The sequence below is a fragment of the Caretta caretta genome, chromosome 2 (assembly GCF_965140235.1).
Source record: "Caretta caretta isolate rCarCar2 chromosome 2, rCarCar1.hap1, whole genome shotgun sequence".
NCBI lineage: Eukaryota > Metazoa > Chordata > Testudines > Cheloniidae > Caretta > Caretta caretta.
Genome location: NC_134207.1, coordinates 1,178,837 through 1,199,393, shown reverse-complemented (window position 1 = coordinate 1,199,393; position 20,557 = coordinate 1,178,837). Strand labels below are relative to the sequence as shown.

The following is a 20,557-nucleotide window of genomic DNA, read 5'->3' as shown; positions in this document are numbered from 1 at the left end:
ACTCACTGCTGCAGGATGGGTGGAGTGAACAGCTGACAATAGGCGACTCCTACTGCGGGGGGCAAAGTGCCGGCTTGGGGGAAGGTCACTGCATTGCTTTCAGGCCCAGCAGCCCTGGTGGCAATTAACCCCCTGTCACTGGAGCTGGGACTCTCCCCTTGGGGGGCCCAGTTATGGAAGGGCCAGCACACCCCAATCCCTTTCCCAGGGGTGGCTCTCAGGAGGGGAGACCCCTTTGGAGGGGACCCAGCCCCTGGGGGGCCCTAGCCTCCTTCAGCTGGTGGCTACCTGAGTGCCCCGTGTGTGACCACTCCTGTCTGGCTGCGAGGTGCAGTCCTGCATACTGCCACGCTACCCGCTGTGCCCCACCCCCATGGCTGCCCTGGGGTGGGTGGGATGCCAGAACCGGGATGGAGAGGGGCACGTGGAGGGCATCCCACACCTCCCCGTGTGTGACTTGGGGCTGGAAGACCAGGCTCCGCCGAGCGGCAGCCACAGAGTAAGTGACGGGGAGGCGCTGTCTGCGCTGGGTCGGAGCACCGGGCGCCTGGACTGGGCAGGGGGTGGCGGTGTCTGGGCTGCCCTAGATCGCGTCTGTCCCCAGCCCCCCGGGGCACGTGCCTGGAACTCGCAGGCTGCGGTGGGCACCAGAGCAGACAGTGCAGCACGGGGCTGGCTGGGGCTGCTGGGCGCTGCCCAGCACTGGTTGGTAATGCCTGGGCAGGGGCGCGGGGAGCAGTCCCTGCCCACGGCGAGGGGAGGCGAGGGCCAGCCGTGCCACAGTATGTGAGGGCGGTGCCCAGCTCCTGCTGGGAGGAGCATCCACATCTGGCACCTGGCTCCGCTCTGCCCCCTGGTGTGAGCCCCAGCCGGAGAGCTTGGCGGGGTGGGAGAAGGGGTGCCTGGCGACAAGGAGACAAGGGCTGGGCGCCGGAGCAGTGGGAAGCTGTGTGCTCTGACCAGGCAGGGGCAGTTCAGGCGGGCCGGGGAGCAAGCCTCCGGAGCCTCCCTGGCCTGGAAGGAGCCGCTTTGCCTCGTGCCGGCAGGCAGCCCCATGCCCGGCCGAGCTGGCTGGCTGCCTCTCCTCCCACGGCCGTGCTGAGCACACAGCAGCCTGCGGCCCGGCTCTCAATGGGCGATTGTGCTCCGGCCCCGAGGAGAAGGGGATGTTCCGGGGGGCGTTGTTGAAGCAGGATTTCAGAGCTGCGCGGCCAGCGTCCTGTGACGCAGAGCCTGCTCCCCCACCCCCGCCGCAGCCGGGCACTTGCGAAAACTTGGCTCTGCTGTGTCTTCCACTGTGGAAAGTCGGCTCTGGCCTCCCAGCAGATCAGCCAGGCCCTTCCGATGGGCCTGGGGAGACGGGAAGTGCCTGGCTGGATCCGCATGGGCCCTGCCTCCTGCCCGACGGGGCTGGCACCAGAGGGAGGGGCAGGAACCCTGCAGCAGGGAGTGCAGGGCTGACGGGACAGCTCCCTCGCCCTGGGTAGGAGGGACTGGAGCTCTTTCTGTTGTAACCTCAGCTCTTCTCATGAGTCACGTCACTGTCTGCTCTGCCCTGGAAATTGCTGAGCTCTCAGCCTTGCTGGCATCTTGCAGCAGGGAGTTCCCCAGGTTGCTGCAGTGCAGGGACACAGCCCTGGCCCCGCATCTAACCAGTAATGCCTGGCCCGGCCGAATGCAGGGACATGGCCCTGGCCCCGCGTCTAACCAGTAACGCCCAGCCCGGCCAAATGCAGGGACGTGGCCCCGGCCCCGCGTCTAACCAGTAACGCCCGGCCCGGCCGAGGGCAGGAACACGGCCCTGGTCCCGCGTCTAACCAGTAACGCCCGGCGCGGCTGAGTGCAGGGACATGGCCCTGGCCCCGCGTCTAACCAGTAACGCCCGGCCTGGCTGAGTGGAGGGACACGGCCCTGGCCCCGCGTCTAACCAGTAACGCCCGGCGCGGCTGAGTGCAGGGACACGGCCCTGGCCCCGCGTCTAACCAGTAACGCCCGGCCCGGCTGAGTGGAGGGACACGGCCCTGGCCCCGCGTCTAACCAGTAACGCCCGGCCCGGCAGAGTGGAGGGACACGGCCCTGGCCCCGTGTCTAACCAGTAACGCCCGGTATGGCTGAGTGCAGGGACACGGCCCTGGCCCTGTGTCTAACCAATAATGCCCAGCCTGGCTGAGTGCAGGGACATGGCCACGGCCCCGCATCTAAGCACTAGTGCCCGGCTGAGCACGGGGACACAGCCAGGGCCCCGCGTCTAACCACTAGTGCCCGGCTGAGCACGGGGACACGGCCACGGCCCCTCGTCTAACCACTGGTGCCCAGCTGAGCGTGGGGACATGGCCAGGGCTCCGAATCTAACCAGTAATGCCCGACTGAGCACGGGGACGTGGCCACGGCCCTGCGTCTAACCAGTAACGCCCGACTGAGCACGGGGACGTGGCCACGGCCCTGCGTCTAACCAGTAACGCCCGACTGAGCACGGGGACGTGGCCACGGCCCTGCGTCTAACCAGTAACGCCCGACTGAGCACGGGGACGTGGCCACGGCCCTGCGTCTAACCAATAACGCCCGACTGAGCACGGGGACGTGGCCACGGCCCTGCGTCTAACCAGTAACGCCCGACTGAGCACGGGGACGTGGCCACGGCCCTGCGTCTAACCAGTAACGCCCGACTGAGCACGGGGACGTGGCCACGGCCCTGCGTCTAACCAGTAACGCCCGACTGAGCACGGGGACGTGGCCACGGCCCTGCGTCTAACCAGTAACACCCGACTGAGCACGGGGACGGGGCCACTGCCCTGCATCTAACCAGTAACGCCTGACTGAGCACGGGGATGTGGCCACGGCCCTGCGTCTAACCAGTAACGCCCGACTGAGCACCGGGAAGTGGCCACGGCCCTGCGTCTAACCAATAACGCCCGACTGAGCACGGGGACGTGGCCACGGCCCTGCGTCTAACCAGTAACGCCCGACTGAGCATGGGGACGGGGCCACTGCCCTGCATCCAACCACTAGCGCCCGGCTGAGCACGGAGACACGGCCACAGCCCTGTGTATAACCACTAGTGCCCGACTGAGCATGGGGCCACGGCCTCGTGTCTAACCACTGGTGCCCAGCTGAGCATGGGGACACGGCCACGGCCCCACATCTAACCAGTAACGCCCGACTGAGCACGGGGACACGGACATGGCCCCTCGTCTAACCACTAGTGTCCGGCGGAGCATGGGGATGTGGCCACGGCCCCGCGTCTAACCAGTAACGCCTGGCTGAGCACGTGGACATGGCCACGGCCCTGCACCACGCAGGACATGCCGCCTCCTAGCACCGGCCTTTGCCCTGGCACCACGAGCCAAGCCCGGCTCCAGAGAGCAGCACGCGCTGGAGCCCGCCTGCCCTGCCCCCACACGCGTGTCTGGCCACGCACATTCTGGTGTGCCTGCCTGCACCAGCCCTGTGCCAGGCCTGTAATCCCTGCCCCCACGCTCTGTGCACTCAGCTCCCGGGGGCAGGGCCTGGCCTGGCTGGGACGCATCCGGCACACCCCAAACCAGGGCAGACAGCCAACCCTGGCGCCCGTGGCCAGGGCCCTGGGCTACCTGCACAGGCAGAGCGCAGGGTGGCCCATGGGGGGCAGCACATGGGGCCAGGCAGGGGAGATGCCGGGGCTGGCCAGGCTGTGGGGCTGGGTGGGTGGGAGCTCGCTGGCCTGACCCATGTGGGCCGTGAGGCTGGCACAGGGAGCTCCGGCTCTGTGCAGGGGGCAGGCACGGTGCAGCTCTGCAGTTCCGCCATGGGGAGGCCCCCTGTGTGGGGAGGGGAATCTCTCTGCTTTGGTTGGCTCCCCATCGCTCCCTGGGGCCTGCTCCGCCCAGGGGGTGAGTGCTGGGCCGGGCTCTCCCAAGCCGAGGGGCTCCAGGGGCACTGCCCAGAGTGGAGCATCCAGTGTGGGGGGCCCAGGATCCCTGCTGTGCTCGCGGCCCCAGGGCATGGGCAGCAGGCCGGGCGGGGGCTGGGGAGCTGAACACAGGGTCTGCACCTCCTCTCTGCCCCTAACCCCCCTCTCTCTCTCTCCCTGCCCTCCCCTCCTGCGGCAGCATTGGCGAGCAGAGGTAGGTGGCATCCCGTCCTATGCACGGCGTGACCGACGGCACCACGCATGGCTCCTGTCTGCCCTCCCTGCTCCCCAGGCAGGGCCATGGGCTTGGGGCTGTGGGGGGCGGAGGCCATGGGCTGGCAGGGCTCAGGGGCAGCGCACCACAGCGCCCGGAGCCAGGCGCAGGCATCAGAGCTCCTGGGCTCCGGCCCCAGCCTGGCCCTGCCAGCATCTGTGCAGTGGGGAAGGAGGCCAGCCCAGCCCAGCCCTCGGAGTGGGTCAGGCCCTGAAACAGCCAGCCTCTGGCAGTGTAAAGGCTGCCCGCCAGGCCCCACAGACCCCGCTAGCTCCAGACAGGTTAGCGCTAGGCACACGCCCAGCCCCTGCATCCAGGACACTCGCAGAATGCCCAGGCCCGCTGGCCCCGAGGAACAGAACGCACCCGCTGTAAGACTTCTCCCAGGGCCAGCGCCTGGCTGGCCCCCTGCACTGTGCGTTTATCAGGAAAGACCAGACGTCCAGGTGACAGGGGGAAGGATCATCCAGGTAATATCCAGGTGACAGGGGGAAGGATATTGAAAACAAATGGTGGATGCAAAACCAAATCGTAGCACGCTTTCTGGAGACCGCACGTAGCTAACCGGTTCCCCTTCCGGCTCAAGAGCTTTCTCACCCCAAGTTCTCGCCAGTGTTTTCACCCCAGGCTGGCTGAGACCCCGCTTTCCTGACTGCCGACGCGCTGTCCATTTACTTCCTAGAGTAGGGCTCCGGCGGGGCGGGGGGGTGTCTCTGCTTTCTAGAAACACCCCCAGAGTCCATTGGTTTTACTCCTAGACAGGATAACCCCCGGGGCTTGTTTGTTCCTGTGTGCTCCTTTCCTGGTGACGTCACCGCTCTCGGCTAACATTTGACTTTGTGTGGAAATGGGCGTCCATTGTCTAGCTTACCACACTGATGCACAGTGCTGCCTTGTCTCTGTCGGGAGGACTCGGGTGGAGGCATGTCGCCTTTGGGAACGCAGTGCTCTGGTTCGGATCCACGCCGCCTTGCATGGCACGCACCTGCGTTTTGCAGTGACCGTGATGACCCGTGTGACCATGGCTTTCGTTTGAGCCCTTCCATGATGTTCTTTGGCGAACGAGTCAGACACCTGCACCCCTTGTCAGCGGGCGGCCGAGGTGCCGGGTGAGGGCAGCCCGCCGGGCTCAGGGCTCGGCCGAGGGCTGGCCGGCGGCTCCGTGGCTGCGGTTAGCTTTGCCCCCGTTAACGGTTCCTTTCCGTCTCCGCAGGCTCAGCGCCATGTCAGCGACATGTACGAGGACCTGCGGGATGGCCACAACCTCATCTCGCTGCTGGAGGTGCTCTCGGGGGATACCCTGGTAGGTGGCACCGCTGGCTCCCGGACTGCAGCTTGTGCACAGCCGCCTCCCCGCTCCGGGGCCCGTCCTGCCAGCGCAGGGGCCTGTCCCGGCCCGGTCGGGGCAAGGAGCAGGTTCTGGTCCGGTGCCGGGGGTGGGGAGGGGAGAGGTTCTCAGGGCGAGTGTCTGCTCTGCGCTGCTCCCCCCGCATGCCACGCCCTCCTCTCCCCCCCCCCCCCGCGTCACATCCCCCCCACCCCCGCCAGGGCACGTCCTCGCCCGCTGACCCATAGGCTGGGCCCCTGCCCGGCCCAGCACCACCTCCCCCAAACCCTCAGGCCCCTGCAGACTCGGGCCCGGTCCCCTTGGGGGAGGGCCGTGACCCCTGCTTCCCCGGCACCCCTGCCCGCTGACCCCGCATGCTCTGTGACCCCTGACCTCTCGCCGGGCCTGCTCGGGAAATCAGCCTGGTTCCCGGGACCCCCCGGACCCCCCGGTGCATCGTGGGCTTTTAACACATTAACGTTACTTTGCGACACTGAACTTTCTGCTTCTTTGTACTTGTCTGCTGCCCTCTGACCCCTGACCTCTGCCCTCTGGCCTTTGCCTCCTGTCCGTGCTGCTCCTGCTGGCTAGCCGAGGGAGCGCGACCTGATCAGGAGCGTGCGGCCGGTGAGTGGTTCCGCCTTCGCTCCCGGCCCCGCCCCGCCCGGCCCGCCCGATTGGCTGGGGAGCCACGAGGTCACGGCGAGCCCAGCCACTCGCCGCTCGGCTCCACCCGCCGCTCGCCTGCCATTGGCTGGGCTGCGGGGGCGGGCTGCCCGGCCGCCCCAGGGTGGGGCCGGGCTGGGGGGCAGGCACGGCCGGGGGAGGCCCCGGGGCCCCGCTCTGGGGCCTGCCGCGCTCCCGGGGCCCCGCTCTGCCGGGGCAGAAACCCCTCCGGGCCCCCCGCGCCCCCCGGCCGCTCGCGCCGCCGGCTGGGGCCTGCCGCGGGGGGGGCTCAGCAGGGGGCGCTCTCCCCAGCAGGCAGGGCTGGCCCCGGGGGGCGCTGGGGGCAGGGAGTGGGGCGGGGGCTCAGCAGGGGGCGCTGTCCCCAGCAGGCAGGGCTGGCCCCGGGGGGCGCTAGGGGGCAGGGAGCGGGGCGGGGGCTCAGCAGGGGGCGCTCTCCCCGGCAGGCAGGGCTGGCCCCGGGGGGCGCTAGGGGGCAGGGAGCGGGGCGGGGGCTCAGCAGGGGGCGCTCTCCCCGGCAGGCAGGGCTGGCCCCGGGGGGCGCTAGGGGGCAGGGAGCGGGGCGGGGGCTCAGCAGGGGGCGCTCTCCCCGGCAGGCAGGGCTGGCCCCGGGGGGCGCTAGGGGGCAGGGAGCGGGGCGGGGGCTCAGCAGGGGGCGCTCTCCCCGGCAGGCAGGGCTGGCCCCGGGGGGCGCTAGGGGGCAGGGAGCGGGGCGGGGGCTCAGCAGGGGGCGCTCTCCCCGGCAGGCAGGGCTGGCCCCGGGGGGCGCTAGGGGGCAGGGAGCGGGGCGGGGGCTCAGCAGGGGGCGCTCTCCCCGGCAGGCAGGGCTGGCCCTGGTGGGCGCTAGGGGGCAGGGAGTGGGGCGGGGGCTCAGCAGGGGGCACTGTCCCCAGCAGGCAGGGCTGGCCCCAGGTGGTGCTAAGGGGCGCTGTGCTGCAGGGAGCAGGGCGGGGGCTCAGCAGGGGGCGCTCTCCCCAGCAGGCAGGGCTGGCCCTGGGGGGCGCTAGGGGGCAGGGAGTGGGGTGGGGGCTCAGCAGGGGGCGCTGTCCCCGGCAGGCAGGGCTGGCCTAGGGGGCGCTAGGGGCCGCTGTGCTGCAGGGAGCGGGGCGGGGGCTCAGCAGGGGGTGCTCTCCCCGGCAGGCAGGGCTGGCCTCAGAGGGCCCTAGGGGGCAGAGAGCGCTAGGGGGCTCAGCAGGGGGTGCTCTCCCCGGCAGGCAGGGCTGGCCCCAAGGGGTGCTGGGGGGCGCTAGGGGGCAGGGAGCGAGGTGGGGGCTCAGCAGGGGGCACTCTCCCCTGGCAGGCAGGGCTGGCCCTAGGGGGCGCTGTGCTGCAGGGAGCGGGGCGGGGGCTCAGCAGGGGGTGCTCTCCCCGGCAGGCAGGGCTGGCCCCAAGGGGTGCTGGGGGGCGCTAGGGGGCGCTGTGCTGCAGGGAGCGGGGCGGGGGCTCAGCAAGGGGAGCTCTCCCCGGCAGGCAGGGCTGGCCCCAGTGCCCCAGCTTGGCGCGTGGGGGGGCTCTCCCCTCTGTTGGCGTGGCCGCAGTGCCCCAGCATCCGTGCGCAGTCTGACACGGGGGTCCCGGTCCCTCCTGGCCGTCGAGCGGCAGGTCCCTTTTTGCAGGTCCGGAGACTTGCGCTGCGTCATGCCCACGTCCCCTGGGCTGTGCTTGGCGCCCCTTGCAGGCGCCGAGAGGGGCAGGCATCTTGGGGCTCCACGTGCTGTGTGCAGCGTGGCACCTTGCTGTGCTCCCCACACAGGGGCACCATCTCAGGCTCCGGAGCTCTCGCTGCCCCCAGGCCGTGTGGGGAGGAGGGCGCAGGAAGGCAGAGCCGGGCCCTGGCCTGCCCTGGGGCTGGTGGGTGCTGGCCGTGGGGCAGGGCTGGCCGGCTGTATCCAGGTGCCCTGGAGGAAGCTCGGAGCCGCAGCCCATCCGTGCTCAGCACTTTCCTTGCTATTGTTTCGTTCGGCACATTTCCTTCCAGCCTCCCGTGGGAACAACTAGTGGCTGAGGATTTCCGGGCCCAGCCCCACGCCCCCTGCTCTGCCCCTTCCTTCAGGCTTCGCGCCCCACAGCTCCGGCCCGCTGCCGGGAGCCTCCTGTTCCAGCTAGCGAAGGGGGGCCCCTGCCCGGCAGTCTGGCTGGGATGTGCCCCCTCTCCTGGGCACTGCCCTCGGGCTCTGCAGCGTGGGGAGTGCTGCTGCCAAGGGACCTGGAGAGGCAGTGACCAGGCGGGCTGAGCTGCGGGCAGCTGGCTTTGTGGCCTGGTGGGACCCCGGCCCTGAGCACCAGCCTGGTTCCCAGCCTCCAGAGGTGCCAAGGCCAGCAGCCCTTCCTCTCCAGCCCATCCTCTGTCCGCATGGTTTGCAAGCCCTGTGCTAACCCTGCTTGCGCCGTGAGCCCTGGTACCGTCCTGAGCACCTCGGCCATGGCACCCTGTAGCCTCAGGGCCCGGGGCAGGGGAGACCTGGAGGCAGTAGGAGATGCCCTGGGTGCAATTTTTCTCTGCCCCCGGAGAGCAGCGTCCCGGCTTCCCCTCTAGCAATGGGCTCCTGAGGCCCAGCAGCTGTAGGGCAGGGCCCTCGGGCTGGGGGGTAGTACAGAGAAAGGGGCTGCCCCATTGACACTGTCCGTCAGTCCCTGGGGAGCTCTGTCACCCCCAACGGCTGAGCTTGCTCCTGTTGCAGCCCCTCAGGGTGACTCCTGTCCCGGCGTCCCCGGGCGATGTTCTGGAACTGCTCCCCATGAAGCCAGTCAGGACTCTGGGGCAGTCGCCTTGCTGTGAGCAGCCTGTCTGCAGGACACACAGCTCTCCCGGCTCCACCTTCCTGGGTCTGACCTCAGAGCATTCAGCATCCTCTGCCCCTCCGTGCGCTTCCCCCAGCAAGTCTGCTCATGCGGGGCTCCTGGGGAAGCCAGAGGGTCCTGCCCCCCTACTTCACAGTCAGACGGGACTCTCAGCCAGCCAGTAACACAGAAGGTTTATTAGACGACAGGAACATGGTCTAACACAGAGCTTGCAGGTGCAGCGAACGGGACCCCTCAGCTGGGTCCATTTTGGGGGGCAGTGAGCCAGACAACCACGTCTGCCCTTCACTCCATATTCCAGCCAACCCCAAACTGAAACTCTCTCCAGCCCCGCCCTGCTCTGGGCTTTGTCCGTTTCCCGGGCCAGGAGGTCACCGGATTCCTTTGTTCTCCAACCCTTTAGCTCTCACCTTGCAGGGGGGAAGGGCCCAGGCCATCCGTTGCCAGGAAACAGGACCATTCTCTGTGTCCAGACCCCTGCACACTCCTGCCCTCTAGGGCTCTGCAAGGATCATACACCCTTACCCCCCCCCCTAGAGACTTAAGAACTCCCTAGGGGAAACTGAGGCACCCCCACACTATTCAGAGGAAACATTAAGAACAGTCCCACTTTGTCACAACTGCGCAGCCCCTGGCCTGCTGGGGCATGGGGCAATGGAATGGGCACCTGGGAGAGGAGCCAGTTAGGGCAGCTAGGCCTGGCCAGGGAGGACCACTCAGCTCCTGCCCCGCCATGAGCTACACCCATGGAGGGAGGGGTCCTGGCACCTACTGACTGGGGGCACCAGCTGTTGGGTTCCTCTTGCTCTCACTTCTCCCCGGAGCCCTAGCTCCGCAGTTTGGCAGTGGGGACCTGACCTGTACCAAGGCTGCTGGCCCTGCCCTGCATGGAGGGAGGAGTGCTCAGGGCACTAGGGGGGCCCTGGTGCCCTGGCTTGGCCACTCACCCTCCTGCTCCTTCTGTCTTTGCAGCCCCGCGAGAAGGGGCGAATGCGCTTCCATAAGCTGCAGAATGTGCAGATTGCCCTGGATTACCTGAAACACCGGCAGGTGAGCTGCAGGGGGGGCAGGCCGGGGCCGGGGAGCAGGGGAGGGGCAGGTTCCACCCCTGCTGTGATGGGGGGGGGTCTCGCCAGGGACCGGGGGAGGGGCAGGCTCTGCCCCTGCTGTGATGGGGGGGTCTCGCCGGGGAGGAGGGGCAGGCCCCAGGCCTGCAGCCTGAGGAGCCCATTGGGCCCCATGACGTAACCGCGGCTCTGGTGTCGGCAGGTGAAGCTGGTGAACATCCGCAACGATGACATCGCCGACGGCAACCCCAAGCTCACGCTGGGCCTCATCTGGACCATCATCCTCCACTTCCAGGTGAGCCTGGCTCCACCTGCCCCCCCCCGCACCCCTGCCCCCCCCCCAGCGCCCTCTGCTGGGAAAGGCCAGGGCTAGAGCTCTCGCTCTCTTTCACTGGGTCCTGTGGGGCCGGGCATTGGGTAGGGCGGGGACCTGCTCCCTTCTCCCGGGGGTTGGGCTGGGTGGGCCGTGGGGCAGGGCAGAGGGGGGAGCTGCTCTGGAGTGAGGTGAGACCTTGGGGCTCCTTGCTTCTCCCTCCCCCTGGCCTGGCCTCAGCCGCTCCCTGCCGGGGGAGCCTCCCGCCCTCCCGCTGGGGCGTGGCCCTTGGCCTCTGCGCGGGATGCTGGGCTCTGCCAGCCCCGGCACGGCGGGGGAGGGGAGACGCCGGCTGCCTGGGCGGGAACGTGGCAGCCGCAGGGGCAGCCTTTTGGAGGCTGAGTCACCTGCTCCCTGTGCCAGGCTGCCGAAGCGCGGCTTAGCCCCAGGGCGGAGCCTGGCCGCCGGGGTGACTCAGACACACGGGCCCTGGCTGGCATCCGTGCCTGCTCCCCGCGAGCTAGCCACAGTCGTTTCCTGGCCTTGCGGGTGCTGAACCGGGGGCCGGCGGAGCCCTGGTGAAGCTGGAGCTGCCCAGTTCTCACCGACCACCTAGGAACGGCAGGAACCGGCGGAGCTGGCCCCAGCCACGGGCTTCCTGGCCTGGCCGCCTGGCCACCCCTGCTCCATTGCATGCGGGTCCCCCCTGCGGCTGCACACCCGTCACCACGCTGCTCCTTGGGGCTGGCTCCTGCTGGGCACCCCTGTGCTGCCCGCCTCGTGCCGTGACTGGCCTGGAGCTGGGCATGGCTGTCAGCCCGGCACACGCGCTGCTCTTCCTGGCCAGGCTCTGCAGCTCCTCTGCTCATAGTCCCAGTAGAGCGCAGCCCCCAGGGGTGGGAACGGGGTGGGGCAGGGCCCCCCTTCCCCACAGGCTGCACTGAGGAGGAGGGGCAGCTCAGCTTGCAGAGCCCAACCAAAGGGCTCTGGATCCAGGAGTCCTGGTGTTCCCGGAGGCTGCCCGTGGGCTCCTTTCCCTGCCCAGAGCAGGAGAGCGGCAGCAGGCCGGGGTCTGGGCAGTATCCCTGCTGCAGCAGTGCGGGAGCAGCGGGGGCTGGCTGCTCATGGAGCGCCCAGGGCATCGGGACCTGCCGTGTGCTCTGGGGAGAGCACTGGGAGTGGAGAGATGCCAGGCAGCTGGCGGAGCAGGTGTTTCCGTCCTGCCTACTGTCGTGGCCCAGCCTGCAGCCTCTGTCGGGGGGGGGGGGGGGGGGAGCGTGTGCCGTAGGACGTGTCCCTGGCTGGGGACCAGCGAGCCCCCCTGTGGCGGGGGGAGACGTGCAGAGCCGGGCGGTGATTCAGGCGCCATTTCCGCTGGGTTGGGGGTTTGTGCCCAGCGTGGGCGCTTGTGGTGAGCGCCGGCGACCGGCAGCCCCTAACCACCCCCCGCAGGCTGCGGTCCCCAGTGAAACAGGAAGGAGGCTGCCTGGAGCCTCGCCACCGGAGACAGCTGCACCCTGGGGTGGGGTGTCATGGAGTCCCAGGCTGCTCGGGAGCCGCCCCGAGTGAAGCCAGGCAGGACTCTGATGCAGCGTGACTCCCGCAGGGCACCCTCACGCCCGGGCCAGGAGCCTGCTCAGCTTCGGTGCTTCGGCGCGTTCAGCCCCCTGTTCGCCCCTGGGGAAGCCTTGCACACCCCCAAAGGGCCCTGCCCCCCCAACTCCGCAGGCAGCAGCGACTCTCAGCCCGCGTGTAACCGAAGGTTTATTAGTCGGCAGGAACACAGCATAGAACAGAGCGTGTTAGCACAGGAATCGGGAACAGCAACGTCCATCTTGGGGGGATCCAGGGCCTGGTGCCCCGGTCTCCCGCTCCAGGAGACGACCCCTTCCAACTGCCTGGCCTCCCTCACGCCCATTGCCCCTCCTCCCTCCTTTGTTTCTTTCCCAGGCCAGCAGGTCACCTGCTCTGCACCAACACCTCTCGCTGGATGGGGACCATGGGGACCGGCCGTCAGTTGCCAGGCTACAGGGTGTCCACTGTTCTCTGCAGCCAGTCGCAGTCGCGCCTGCCCTCTCCGGGTCTCTGGAACGGTCACACCCCCTTATCCCACCACCAAGAGACTTGAATAACACCGAGGGGAAACTGAGGCGCACACAGTATTCAGAGAAAACATCAAGAACATTCCCGCTTTGTCCCAGGGTGTCCCTGGGCCAGGGGGTGGAGGAGGCCCCCAGCGGAGCGCTGGGCAGGGGCTCCACAGGGCCCGGGTGGCTGGCTGACGCATACCCGTCCCTTCCAGATCTCGGACATTCAGGTGAGCGGGCAGTCCGAGGACATGACGGCCAAGGAGAAGCTGCTGCTGTGGTCGCAGCGCATGGTGGAGGGCTACCAGGGCCTGCGCTGTGACAACTTCACCACCAGCTGGCGGGACGGGCGTCTCTTCAACGCCATCATCCACCATCACAAGTGAGAGATGGGCGGGGGCTGGGCACGGCCTGCACTGGGGGGGGGAGCCGGGGGGAGCAGGGGCTCACACTCGCTGGCTGGTAAGTGCGTGCCCCGTGGTCAGTGCACAGCCACGAGGGGCTGCCCCACACGCAGCTCTGCGAGCCCAGGGATGCTGGGCTCCCTCGCTCTGGGGTGGCCCTTGCACTGGAGGGTTGGGGGGCAGCGACTGCTCTGTGTGATCTGGGCCCGGGGGCTGCATCCCCGTGCTGGCAAAGACTGCGGGACAGGGTGGCAAGGACAGGCTGCCCTGCCCTGTCCTGCTCCACTCGGCTCTGGCAGGCGCCTGTCGCTCCAGGCCTCGAGTTCTGCGGGAGCATGTCGGGACAGCCAGCTGGATAGTTCAGAGAGGTGGAGCCGGGCCGCGCCCTGCACCAGCCCCAGAGCCGGGAACTGTTTTCCCTTCCCAGACTGTTGGGGCTGGCACAGCCCCCCAGCTAGCCCCTCTCCTAGCCACCTGGGCTCCCCGGGGAGTGACTTAGCTGACACACAGCAGCTGCTGCCCGGGTCCCCGAGCCTCTCGGCCCCTTGCCACCCTGCAGTCCCCATGCGGGGCTCTCAGGAGGGGGGCTCTCCAAGCAGAGTAGGGGCAGCCCGTGCAGGCAGATCACAATGGGCCCGTCTCAGCGGGATCGGGCCCATCGCACTTGCCTCCCCATGGAGAGGCGGCTGTTGGCTCTGTGGAGCCCCCACGGCTGGGCCTGGCGCTTGGGGCCTGCGTAAAATGCAAAATCTCCAGACAAGTTCCAGCCCCTCAGCTTGTCGTGCCAGCGTCAGGGAGAGCCGGGCTGGGCAGGCGGACCCCCTCTGAGCCCCGTGTGCCTCGCCTGCCTGGACCGGCACACAGCGCTGCCCTCGGCTGGGAGTGGGGGGCGGGGGCCTGCTGGAGGCTATGTCAGCTCCCGCTTTCCTCTGTAAGTGTAACAAGTACGTGCAGGAGCCGCCCCGCCCCGGGAGAGGCAGGGGGAGGACGTGGGGCTGGCAGCACAGTACAGCCTCCACTCTGCAGGGAGAGGGTGGCTCCCCGGCATCGCGGCACCAGGGCGGGCGGCTCGGCCAGGGCTCCCCGGCATCGCGGCACCAGGGCGGGCGGCTCGGCCAGGGGTCCCGGCTCCCCGGCACCAGGGCGGGCGGCTCAGCCAGGGCTCCCGGCTCCCCAGCGCAGTGAGCAGAGGAAGGCTCGGGCCCCAGCATGGAGAGGAGCTCGCGCCAGCGGGTGAAGAAGAAGCTGCACCGGCAGGGGCCAGGCGGCTCAGCGGGGTCCCGGGCGGGGGCAGAGGAGCAGGTGGTGATGCTGTGCGAGGAGATCGCCGACCCCGCTGCGCTGGAGACCCCCAACGTCAGCAGCTCGCTGTACTCCCTGCACTCCACCCTGCGGCTTCAGGAACTGTAGGCACCGGTGCAGCGGGTGGGCTAGGGGAGCCAGGGCAAAGCCTTGACTGGCCGCAGCTGCCCTCTCCCCCCAGGCTGCACTGGCTGGGGGGCTGCAGCTGATCTTGTGGGGGTAACGGGCAGAGCTTGTTCTGCCTCAACTCATCCCCCCTGGAGTGCGGCATTCAGTTAAAAGTACCCACGTTTACAGCTGCTGAGCGGAGTTGGGGGGGACAGAAACCTGGGCTGGCCCCCACCGGAACAGGGCCCCCAGGCATCTGGCGCAGTGGCGGGGTGGGGCGGGGGGAGTCGGCTCTGCAGAGCCGGAGCAGATCTGCCATCTCGGGGCGGCGTTACCTGGCTTCCCCAGGCAAGGCCTCAGGGAGGTCAGCTCCCGCTCCCTGCCGGGCCGTGGCTCCTGCTGCCGGTGTGGGGCTCGGCGGGCTGCCCAAGGCCCCGAGCCGGGGGAGCTGCCCCATTGCTGTGAGGGGCGCGGCGCCAGCGGCAGGGCTGGGGGGAATGACCCACGGTGTGGTACTGAGGTGCCCTGCCTGGGACGGGACGGGGAGCTGGCAGGAGCCAGCCTGACTGCCGGGCGGGGACAGCGTTGGATGGGGGGAGCTGCTGTGCTGAGCTGTGGGACTGGTCAGAGCTCTCCTGGCCCCACAGCCGACATGCTGCGGGGGGGGGGCCCGTGGTATGAGTCAGCGTCTCGTGTTTCCCCCAGCTGTGCAAGGGTTAAGTGCTGCGGCTCGCCCTGCCCGCGAGGGGCCCTGTGCTGTGGCTCGCCTGGCCCGCGAGGGGTCCCGGTGCTGCGGCTGGCCCTGCCCGCGAGGGGCCCGGTGCTGCGGCTGGCCCTGCCCGCGAGGGGTCCGGTGCTGCGGCTCGCCCGGCCCGCGAGGGGTCCCGGTGCTGCGGCTGGCCCGGCCCGCGAGGGGTCCCGGTGCTGCGGCTGGCCCGGCCCGCGAGGGGTCCCGGTGCTGCGGCTGGCCCGGCCCGCGAGGGGTTCTCCTAGCCCCTGCAGTGGAGGACGCTGGTGATGTGCTCTTGGGGGGGCACAGACCTGGCCCAGCCCTCAGCTCCACCAGACGGTGCCCCCAGGCGTCCCAGCTGCTGCAGGCCAGGCATGGCATAGGGGGTGGGGCCGAGCTGTCAGTGCGGCCCCAGAGCAGGCTCCAAGCTGGGCCTGGGGTTTACAGCTCTGGGGATGCCCGGCCCCTCACACGCTCCGTCTCTGACACAGGCCCATGCTCATCGACATGAACAAGGTGTATCGCCAGACCAACCTGGAGAACCTGGACCAGGCCTTCACCGTGGCCGAGCGGGACCTGGGGGTGACGCGCCTGCTGGACCCTGAAGGTACGAGGTGGGGAAGGGTCCCTGTGCCATGCACACAGCCCCTTCCTGGCCTGGGGCAGCCACCCAGTGGCTCTGCTCCCTGCAGGGAACCCTTGGGTGCAGCAGCCGCTCGGCCTGGTGGTGAATGGGTGCATCCCATGAGCACGGGGGGCAGCCCCCTGCAGGTGGAGACCCCTGGGCTGGGGCTCCCCCACAGCTGCTCACGCTCTGCCCTCCCCCCAGATGTGGACGTGCCCCAGCCGGACGAGAAGTCCATCATCACCTATGTCTCGTCGCTGTACGATGTCATGCCCCGTGTGCCCGAGGTGTCGGTCGGCATCAAGGCCAATGTGAGTATGGGGCTGTGGAGGCCACGGGACTTCGGGGCCGCTGCGTCTCTGGGCTGGCCTGTGCCCAGCCCGCCGGGGCCCGGGAGCCTCGCTGTGCCACAGGGACAGGCCATGAGACACCGGCAGTCCCTCTCTCCACGCTCCCTGCAGCGGGGCCCGATGAGCCACAGGCCATGGGAGCCCTGGCAATCTGCAGACGCCAGGGAAGAGGAGGGGGCCTGAGGCTGTGGGCTGGCGCTAGAGAAGCAGGCTAAGCAGAGAGCTCCCTCTCCCTCCCCTTGCCTGACGCCTCTGGCCTTTGGTCTCCTGCTCAGCCGCGCTTCCCTGCAGAGGGGTGGGGGGTCCCCTGTGTCACGGAGCCCCGGGATGAGTGCTAAGGCCCCGGCTTGGGAACGGTCTGAGAGGAACCCCTCAGTGGGCCAGACCCCCAGGGCCTCTCTCCCGGCTCATGGGCAGCCACGCGGCCTCTTGGCCTCCTCAGCTGAACCCCGGGGGCTCCAGCCCTCCTGCCCCACACCCTCAGCTCTGCCCAGCGAGTCCAACTGGGCCAGACCCCTGGGGAGACCCGGCCACACAGCAGGGACTAGTGCCCCTCGCCCGGCGTTCGCAGGGACACTCTCCGCGCGGGCACAGCCGGGTTGTTAGCTAGCTGCTCACAGCACGGGATGTGCTCAGGGTGGCCCAGGGAAACGCGGGTTAAAGCCCCGACCGGTGGGATCAGCCCGGAGCCCAGAGCCCAGCTGTAAGAGCCCCATTGTTCCAGCTCTGTCCATCTGACCTCCTTGGACAGTTCCCAGGTGACCCCAGGCTTCTTCCAGCAGCCAACACCTACCCCCTCACCTCACTCCTCACAGTCCTTTGTTCTCGAGCTGGGGGGTCTTTGCTCAGCCTCCTTGCAGAGAGGTGGGGAAACCCCTCCCCACCCCGCACCTTGGGTGCCAGAGGTCAATGTCCCGGTGATTGGCTTTGCCATTGTCTTCTTGGGTTCTCCATTGATATGGGGTCAGCTGGTCGACATTCATAGCCATGTCCCTTAGCCATGCCCTGAAAGCAAACAATCCTGTCCCCTCCTCTCGCACTGGGTAACAGTGCAGCATGTAGGGGAAACTGAGGCACACATGGGGTTATAAAAACAGTACTGAAAATTCCGGTGATGGGGGTGGTTGGCCAGTCACTGAGGTTCCCATCCAGGGGTGACTCCAGCCGAGACGGTCCAGGGAGACCAGCGGTTCCTGCCCGCCAAGGAGCTCGGCCCCGAATCCCACCCATCCGTTTCTGTGCTCTCTCTCAACTCCTGGGGGCCGGGGAGGGGAGGCTGGCCAGCCCGGCAGCTGCGGGGACCCGGGGCCATGCTCTCGCCTGTCCCCTAGGAGCTGCAGCTGCGGTGGCAGGAGTACCGCGAGGTGGTGACGGCTCTGCTGCAGTGGATTCGCAATCACACCATCCTCTTCGAGGAGCGCAAGGTGCCGGTCAGCTATGAGGAGATCGAGGTGAGGGGCCTGGCTGTCTGGGCCACGCGGGGGGATTCCCGGGGATGGGGCTCTGGGGACCTCTCGTCCCCGGGCTGCACAGCCCCATCTCCCCAGCTACAGGTGCCCTTTGGGGCCCCCTGGTTCCTTCGGTGCCCCTTCTCGCTGGGGCAGGAGCAGCCCACGTGGCCTCTTCAGCTGCCGCCCGCCTCCCGCCGCCCAGGCATGGAGAGGGAGCCCGTGCCTTGCCCTGCAGGAGTGCCCCTCCCGGTGGGGGCGTGCGATCCGGGCAGGGGGGCTGCGCACTGAGTGGCCTCCTGGGGTGGGCTGGGGGTGTGCTCAGAGCCTGAGCTGGCGGGGGGGCCGTGGTCTTTGAGCCACGTGTTCTGTCCCCTGGCTCCCTTCTTGCCTGTCCTGATGCGGCTGCTGCTGGCAGGGGATGAAAGGCCCCAGTGCTGGGTGGGGGAGCTCTGCCGGTGTTGCCCAGGAGGGATCTGGCTGGGCAGTGTGCCCAGGTGCCCAGGCCCCACCCGCACACAGGAGCCGCCTGGACGCCCCCAGAAGGAGGGGCCCACAGAGCTCCCTAGGGAGTGGGTGCGTCCCGATGGCAGCGAGGGGGAGGCAGAGTCTGTGGTTCCCTGGGGCCGTAGGGGACCTGGCATCTGGCTCCTGGGGTGCCCAGCCCAACTCTGCGCTGGCAGCTGCCATCCTTTGGGGGGTCTGAGCCCAGCGTAGGGGGCAGCCGGCCCTGTGAGGGCCAGGCTGAGTCAGGGGGGCCTGGCAGGGCTCAGCTCCTCACCCCGGGCGGGCAGGAGAGAGGGAGGGAGGAGAGGGCAGCGCAGCGGGCGGGGGGTCAAGGGGCTCCCTAGGCAGGGGGAGGGCGTCTGACTCATTCCTTCCATGCCAGCCCCTCGTGAGTCAACAGCGGCCAAGAAGAACCCGCCCGCCCAGCCTGCACTGCGGGGTGGGGCCCAGTCCCCAGGCCTGGCTCAGCTCCGGGTCCCAACCCCTGGCTGGGGGGCCTTTGCCCAGCCCGGAGAGGGGATGTCGTCTCCTCGGTGGGGGGGCGGGGGCTAGTGAGGGCAAGCCCTGCGTGCTGGGCTAGGGAGAGGCTGGCCAGGCATGGGCCCTACTGATGGTGACCCCGCGCCTGGCACAGAGCCCCCGGGCAGCTGGCCACAGGCAGGTCGCACGGGGCCCCTCCCCTACCCCGGGGCCTGCCCTGCCTCCCCCGTGCCCTAACCCCAGCTCCCCCCAGATCCTGTGGCACCAGTTCCTGAAGTTCAAGGAAACCGAGCTCCCGGCCAAGGAGGCCGACAAGAACCGCTCCAAGGTCATTTACCAGTCGTTGGAGGTGAGCGGGGTGACGCCCCAGGGACCCCCTGGCAGAGAGCCACCCTGATTCCTACATACAGCTGACAAGGCTGTGCCCCTCCCCTCCCGTCCCCTCCCCTGGGGCTGTGCCGAGCCCCTCCCGTCGCCTCCCGTCCCCTCCCCGGGGGCAGTGCCGAGCCCCTCCCCTCCCGTCCCCTCCCCGGGGGCTGTGCCGAGCCCCTCCCCTCCCGTCCCCTCCCCGGGGGCAGTGCCGAGCCCCTCCCCTCCCGTCCCCTCCCCGGGGGCTGTGCCGAGCCCCTCCCCTCCCCTCCCGTCCCCTCCCCGGGGGCAGTGCCGAGCCCCTCCCGTCCCCTCCCCGGGGGCTGTGCCGAGCCCCTCCCCTCCCGTCCCGTCCCCTCCCCGGGGGCTGTGCCGAGCCCCTCCCCTCCCGTCCCCTCCCCGGGGGCAGTGCCGAGCCCCTCCCCTCCCGTCCCCTCCCCGGGGGCAGTGCCGAGCCCCTCCCCTCCCGTCCCCTCCCCGGGGGCTGTGCCGAGCCCCTCCCCTCCCCTCCCGTCCCCTCCCCGGGGGCAGTGCCGAGCCCCTCCCGTCCCCTCCCCGGGGGCTGTGCCGAGCCCCTCCCCTCCCCTCCCGTCCCCTCCCCGGGGGCAGTGCCGAGCCCCTCCCCTCCCGTCCCGTCCCCTCCCCGGGGGCAGTGCCGAGCCCCTCCCCTCCCGTCCCGTCCCCTCCCCGGGGGCAGTGCCGAGCCCCTCCCCTCCCGTCCCCTCCCCGGGGGCAGTGCCGAGCCCCTCCCCTCCCGTCCCCTCCCCGGGGGCAGTGCCAAGCCCCTCCCCTCCCGTCCCCTCCCCGGGGGCTGTGCCGAGCCCCTCATCCCTGAGCACGAGGGGGCTGCGCCCGGCTGTAACCGGGCATGTGACCAGGGGAGCTGTCCTGTGACTATGTCACGAGGTGTGGGGCCAGCAGCTGGGCATCCAGCCCCAGCCCCTGCAGACCCTGGGGGTGCCCAGAGCAAAGCCCTCCCGAGTGGGGCCAACCAGTGTTTGTGCCCTCCACTGCTGCGCTGCCCCATGGACCCCTCAGGCTGGGTTGGTCCTCACGTGCCCCCCCCATCCCATGGCCCCGTGGCTGCAAAGGCCCCATTTCTGTGTGTATCAGGAGCTGGCCCCCGACCTGCCTCAGGGGGGCCCTCCTCGTCCGTGTAACACTCCCTCTTGCCGGCGCAGGGCACGGTGCAGGCCGGGCAGCTGCAAGTGTCCCCCGGCTACCACCCGCTGGACGTGGAGAAGGAGTGGGGCAAGCTGCATGTCGCCATCCTGGAGCGTGAGAAGTTGCTGCGGGCTGAGTTTGAGAGGTCAGTGCTCGCGGGGGAAGGGGCCGGGGGGGGAGCCGAGGGGCCTGGGAGGGAATGTGGGGCTGGGCTGGGAGGGAGATGGGGGGCTGGGCTGGGGGTCCGGGGGGAGATCTGGGGCGGGGCGGGAGCTGGGGAGTGGGGAAGGGCTGGCTGGCAGTGGAGGGGCCGTGGGCAGGGGAGAAGGGCTTGCTGAAGGGGGTCGGGTGCTGAGGTGCGGGGGTGTTGGGGGGGCTGGCTGGCCCAGGACGCTCTCCAGGCCAGGCTCCTGCTGGCAGCGGCTCCGGGCCGGGGTGTTCCCGCCCTGGCCTCGCAGCCCGTAATGGGAACCATACGGCTGGTGAGTCACCGCCCGCCGGGTGCCTCCCTCAGGAAGCCCAGCCCCGCCTGCCCGCCGAGCAAACAGAGCCGAGCGCAGGCTGGCCACCGGCAGTGCCGCTGGGGCTCCCGGCTCGCCCTGAGCTCGCCGGCTCCAGCCGGGACGA

At 69.5% G+C, this 20,557-nt stretch overlaps 1 protein-coding gene across 26 annotated transcripts in view; it reads left to right on the top strand.

The window, feature by feature from the left end:
• The window catches only part of PLEC (plectin), a 165,845-nt gene that overhangs the window by 105,326 nt on the left and 39,962 nt on the right, over positions 1 to 20,557 (top strand). For 14 of the 26 annotated variants that reach the window (XM_075124829.1, XM_048836990.2, XM_048836973.2 and 11 more), the window contains 11 exons: positions 4,089 to 4,103; positions 5,377 to 5,466; positions 6,082 to 6,117; positions 9,949 to 10,026; positions 10,246 to 10,338; positions 12,659 to 12,825; positions 15,479 to 15,594; positions 15,817 to 15,923; positions 17,294 to 17,413; positions 18,651 to 18,746; positions 19,948 to 20,075. In XM_075124829.1, coding sequence (XP_074980930.1) covers positions 4,089 to 4,103; positions 5,377 to 5,466; positions 6,082 to 6,117; positions 9,949 to 10,026; positions 10,246 to 10,338; positions 12,659 to 12,825; positions 15,479 to 15,594; positions 15,817 to 15,923; positions 17,294 to 17,413; positions 18,651 to 18,746; positions 19,948 to 20,075 — 1,046 coding nt within the window. The remainder of the gene's footprint in view (positions 1 to 4,088; positions 4,104 to 5,376; positions 5,467 to 6,081; positions 6,118 to 9,948; positions 10,027 to 10,245; positions 10,339 to 12,658; positions 12,826 to 15,478; positions 15,595 to 15,816; positions 15,924 to 17,293; positions 17,414 to 18,650; positions 18,747 to 19,947; positions 20,076 to 20,557) is intronic. The other 12 variants (XM_075124831.1, XM_075124839.1, XM_048836985.2 and 9 more) reach the window with 3 other exon arrangements.